General features: G+C 39.1%; 2 protein-coding genes across 3 annotated transcripts; one reads left to right on the top strand and one right to left on the bottom strand.

Annotated features, from left to right (window-relative positions):
- Positions 1–3,490, bottom strand: LOC104777811. 2 transcript variants are annotated; one of them, XM_010502134.2, is made up of 7 exons: positions 3,225–3,490; positions 2,783–3,005; positions 2,534–2,657; positions 2,051–2,391; positions 995–1,730; positions 655–845; positions 1–239 (listed from the first exon to the last, which is right to left on the bottom strand). In XM_010502134.2, the coding sequence occupies exons 1-7, from the start codon at positions 3,311–3,313 to the stop codon at positions 153–155; spliced, it is 1,791 nt and encodes a 596-aa protein (XP_010500436.1). In that variant the 5' UTR covers positions 3,314–3,490; the 3' UTR covers positions 1–152. The 2 variants fall into 2 exon arrangements, with proteins under 2 accessions (XP_010500436.1, XP_010500437.1); XM_010502135.2 differs by having other exon boundaries at positions 655–839.
- On the top strand, positions 3,897–4,683 carry LOC104777810 (early nodulin-like protein 1). Its single transcript, XM_010502132.2, has 2 exons — positions 3,897–4,104; positions 4,197–4,683. The coding sequence occupies exons 1-2, from the start codon at positions 3,921–3,923 to the stop codon at positions 4,544–4,546; spliced, it is 534 nt and encodes a 177-aa protein (XP_010500434.1). The 5' UTR covers positions 3,897–3,920; the 3' UTR covers positions 4,547–4,683.

Genomic DNA, 4,766 nt, shown 5'->3' with positions numbered 1-4,766 from the left:
TACTGAAGTTGGTTTTGTTTAGATATTACCTTTTTGAGGAATCAACAAATAGCTCAGCACAACGAATGTTACAGTTTTTCAAGTTTCAAATTTCTGGATGCAGTGTAGACCAGAAGAGCTCAAGTTTTTCTCAGGTACAAATCGTCTGTGGCTCAGCTTGAAGATCCTCCGTTCAGTTTTCGTTTCTTGGGTGATGGCGATTTAAATAGGTTCCGAACAGATGTTAATGGATCATCAACCTGACAACATCACATCAAGCACCATCGAAGACATTAGAAGTTGGATTTTTATGAAATAAGAATAATATCAAAGAATATACATGGTTCTAGTTCTTTAGGAGTTGATAATTATTCCATTTTCAGAGTCAGAGCGAATCCAGAAAGTATATCAAATCAAGAATAAAGTCATGCGTTATGGAATTGTAACAAGGAAAAGGACCTAAGTTGCACCAAACCAACAATAGTTTAAATAGCTTTGTGCTTAGTTTGTGGGTTATATTAATCGATCCTACTATTTGTTGCTACAAAGGGGGGTTATATGATCTCATGTTGAGAAAACATGAGAATAGTTACAGGTGAGTTATATCTTCTCATTTGTAATAGCTTTCTTCCATATTAACTAATATGGGTAAGAGAACTGAGAGGAATGTGTTACCTTGAAGAGGGAAGATGGTGATGGTGATGGTGGAGTCTGACAAGCTCCTTTATGGCGTTGTAACGCAGAAAGAGTTTGTCGCCATCCAGGGCCTTTTCTACCCGTTGACCAGATCCAAGGACAGAAATGTCTATGTTGCTTGATTGGATCAAATTCCATCTGTTTGTTTGACGTCAGTGACGTTCCTGTATCTTCACACAGAAAGATGTGTATAAGCATAGTTTAGCTGAACAAATCTCCTAATGAGAGCTTTCAAACAATTAGCTATGAGCATAGTCTCATTAGTTTGGATAACAATTACTGCCTGTAAAAACTCCCATTGACAGTCTTAGCAATTTACCTGCAGTTGAATCCTTTGGTTTGTTGTTTTCAGGAAGATTTGATCTTACTACCATCATTTGTTTGTTGTTGCTTTGTAGTGCAATATCACGCTCTATATCAGTTGAGTTTCTTCCTCCATCAGCCTTCTCTCCTATATCATTCACCACTTTATCGCTATTTTGTGTAACACCACCGGTGTTCTCTGCAGTTGTACTCTGTTGATCCTGAATTGAACTGACATCATGATCTCTGGAGTAAGAAGCAAGTCTTGACCTCAAGTTCCTCCCGATAATAGGCAACGATATTGTTGCTTTGAAGTTTTGCTTCGTCGCTGGGGGTCCTCCTGCTATGGTAAACTTTAAGCTTGAAGGTTGTTTTTGAAGGGTACCACCCCTGGGTTGTTTTTGAAGGGTATTGATTTCGGTATCACCAGTGACTCTACACAACTCTAGTGGTCTCGGAACAGTTGAGAAAACCCATAGACCAACACAGGCGCCACAGAGCTTGCAGTCCAGTACAACAGAACTGGGATCAGAGTTTAATGTGTCAGGAAGAGTTAGATTGTCATTATTCCCTGATTCTCCATTTGGAATTTGGGTTGAATTAGAGATTCTTAGAAGCTCGCGGGTAGCAGTTTCTGGCAGTAAATCAATAGTATCTGTACCCCTAGCAGTCTCACTCGATTTATCTTTGCAGTCCACAATATAAGGAAGTGCCCGCGGTTCCCAGCCAGATAAACTGATAAGTTTTTGTGCCTGCAAATATCAATGCATCAGTTTTACTATCAGATGACACAAAATACCAAAAGCCTCTCAGAAAAGATGTCATCCATAGTCAATAAAGTGATCATATGAACAACATTGAATGAATCAAGAAGAAGAAATTGGACAAACCAAAGTAAAATCTATTGATAAAGGCTAAACGAAGGATCATCTTATTGTACCAAAATCATATAAGTACCTAAAAAGCAAAACATGGACATGGAAATGAAATAGGCTGAAACCATAATAATAATAGCATTGCAAAGGGCTCTATGTTAACTAGAATAATTCAGAATTTTTAGTGAAGGTCAAACCTGGTAGAAAAGTTGAGCCGGACTTGCTCCAACATGATTGATAAGGGATTCTGTTTGAGAACATTCGGTAGCAGTGTCGCCAGATGCAGGTGATATAGGTCGTTTGAGAAATTCCTCAAGATCTGAGCTCCTCATGTACTCGATGGCTGATGGTGAAATAATAGGCAGGGCCATAAGTCGAAGTAAAGCTTCTGACCGCTCTTCATGTCTATCAACTAAATCTTGCGGTGACATTGAAGGAAACTCAGAAAGCGTTTCTTCGCATGAATTATCTATCCATGGACAAAGTAATTTGTGTCCACTATCCAACTTTAGGCTGAATACTGATGCCGCTTTCTCCACTGAAATATCACAGAGAAGATATCCAATTGCAGTGAGGACACGCCACAGATGATTTTTCAGAGTATCCGTTACATACAGATGATTTTTCAGAGTATCCGCTACATACAGATGATTTTACAAAAAAAAACATGTTAACCATACCTTGTTGCTTTGACCAAGAAGATGGGGCTGAAAAATAAAGACGAGCTCCACAAGATTCACAAGCTATATTATCTGCGTCATCATTCACCCACCCTCTCCTCGCGCAATTTGCAGCACTAATAACCTACCACCACCACACACCAAAAACATATAATCAGCTGAAAAATTCATAATAAGAACATACCAACCACCAGATCGAAATGACTTGAACTCTAATGGAAGAAAAATGTCGTTTCACAAGAAGCAGACCTGGGGCTTGGCGAACCATGTCATGGACTTAAAAGTAGCTAGCCTCCTCATAAGATCCCCTCTATCCCATGGCCTGCAAAGACCAGACGGTGATGAACCGGCAGAGACTTTCAAAGCTGAAGACCTATCAATGGTAGCTAATCCCGTCTTTGGCTCAACCAATGCTAACGCAGATGAAGGATTTGGACGCTTCCTGCCTCTTGACTGTTGCTCTGCAGATGAACTACAGAGACCAAACGAATACATAAGCTGATGCAGAATCATAACATGAACACATAATTCACAAGCTCTGATGCAAAAATATCACAAAATCAACCAAGTTCTGAGGTTAAGCAATCTCCAGATAATTCACAAGCTCTGAGGTTAAGCAACAAGCGAAAAACGATTCTGGAAATCTGAAACTAAGCTAATGGAAGGTGAATCCATAAAATAAGAAACTGACCTGGTTGAGGAAGAAGGAGGCTGAGATTTCGATGGGGTAAAGAGCTTGTCCATGATTTGGTGAAATCTCTTCTCCGAGTCTTGTGCCATTGTTTATCTTCGAGAAAAACGCAGCTTCGTCTTGCTTGTCTTCCTCTTCCTACAATCCTATAAACCCTAAATCCTGACAGATTCGCCTCCGTCTTCTTCGTCGCGGCTCAGGTGAACGAACGAGTGGGTTTAGATGGCGGTGGTGACGGAGTAACTCCGAAACGACGGGATCTCGTGTCGTTTTAGTCCTCCTCTGACTCAGCAAATCACAAAACTCTAAAATATTTTACTTATTTCCATGCATAGTTCCTATGATTCCTAATTAGTCGAAGTATCACCCAAACATTTTAAAATAGCTTCAAAAGTCCAAAAAATACAAAAGTTCATCAAATTAAACTTTACGAAATTAATTCGAACAAATCTCAACAAAAAAAAAAAAAACAGTTGTTTTTTTCTCAAGTAGTCGTCGCATTTCTTTGAAAATTTAATTCGAATTTCTAATAGCAAATAACAAGTCAAAACAATATCTAGTAGATATCCCTCAAGTTGTGGACAAGCCAAACGAAAACAAACAACTCTCTCTCACACTACTTAAACTCAAACCTCGATGGCTCGATATTAACATTTTCTCCAAGAACTTATCAGTCAGAAAGAAAAGAAAAATTCAATGGGTTCACAAAAGACTGTTCTCCTTTCGATCTTAGTATTATTTTACGTGATTTCACTTGTGTCATGCACTGAATTTGAAGCTGGAGGAGACAATGGTTGGATCATACCACAATCTAGTAACCAGACTGATATGTTTAACCAATGGGCTTCCAAGAACCGGTTTAAAGTTGGCGACACTATCCGTAAGATTATTATGCTTTCTTCGTCTATAACTTATCAATGATCATCATCGTAATGCAGATTTTGACATTTGTTTTTGGTGTGGTGTGTAAAGGTTTCAAGTACAAGAAAGATTCGGTTTTGGTGGTATCAGAAGACGAGTACAAGAAATGCCAGACGACCAAACCGGAACTTTACTCGAACCACGACGATACGGTTTTCAAATTAGACCGACCCGGTTTGTTTTATTTCATTAGCGGCGTCGCGGGCCACTGTGAGAAAGGTCAGAAAATGATCATTAAAGTCATGGAGGTTGAGCCTACGCCGCATTCTCCTCCACCTTCTTCGTCCCTACACTCTTCAACTCACAAGAGTAACCACGCCGTGAGGAAAACGAGTTGGTTCATTGGTGTCGGTTTAGTTACAATTTCGATTCTGGTTTTGACGTCTCTTATTCTTGTGTAGTTTTGGTTTTAGACTTTGTGTATGGAAGGAAAAGTGGAAAACCATACGACTCGGTTATGGCGGTTCACCCGTCGACTTTTAATCCGGTTTAGGTTTTAGTGATTTAAGGGTCTTCATTCCATTTGGTTTTTTGGTTACTTCACAGCTTTAAAATAAATGAAACTCTTCTCTTATTTAAAAGTTTAGTATCCTGTTGACAAAAAAAAAAAAAAAAAAAAAA

Source organism: Camelina sativa, chromosome 3, assembly GCF_000633955.1.
Source record: "Camelina sativa cultivar DH55 chromosome 3, Cs, whole genome shotgun sequence".
NCBI classification, from domain to species: Eukaryota; Viridiplantae; Streptophyta; class Magnoliopsida; order Brassicales; family Brassicaceae; genus Camelina; species Camelina sativa.
The sequence above is the reverse complement of the archived record's forward strand: the minus strand, read 5'-3'. Positions and strand labels throughout refer to the sequence as shown.

Bases quoted from the DNA above. Each gene is read 5' to 3' on its own strand.
- LOC104777811 (XM_010502134.2), bottom strand. From the start codon at position 3,313: ATGGCACAAGACTCGGAGAAGAGATTTCACCAAATCATGGACAAGCTC. The intron at 3,006-3,224 runs GTCAGTTTCTTA...TGGTCTCTGTAG, and splicing joins CCTCCTTCTTCCTCAACCAG to TTCATCTGCAGAGCAACAGT. The intron at 1,731-2,050 runs GTTTGACCTTCA...TGATATTTGCAG, and splicing joins CGGCTCAACTTTTCTACCAG to GCACAAAAACTTATCAGTTT.
- LOC104777810 (XM_010502132.2), top strand. From the start codon at position 3,921: ATGGGTTCACAAAAGACTGTTCTCCTTTCGATCTTAGTATTATTTTAC. The intron at 4,105-4,196 runs GTAAGATTATTA...TGGTGTGTAAAG, and splicing joins TAAAGTTGGCGACACTATCC to GTTTCAAGTACAAGAAAGAT.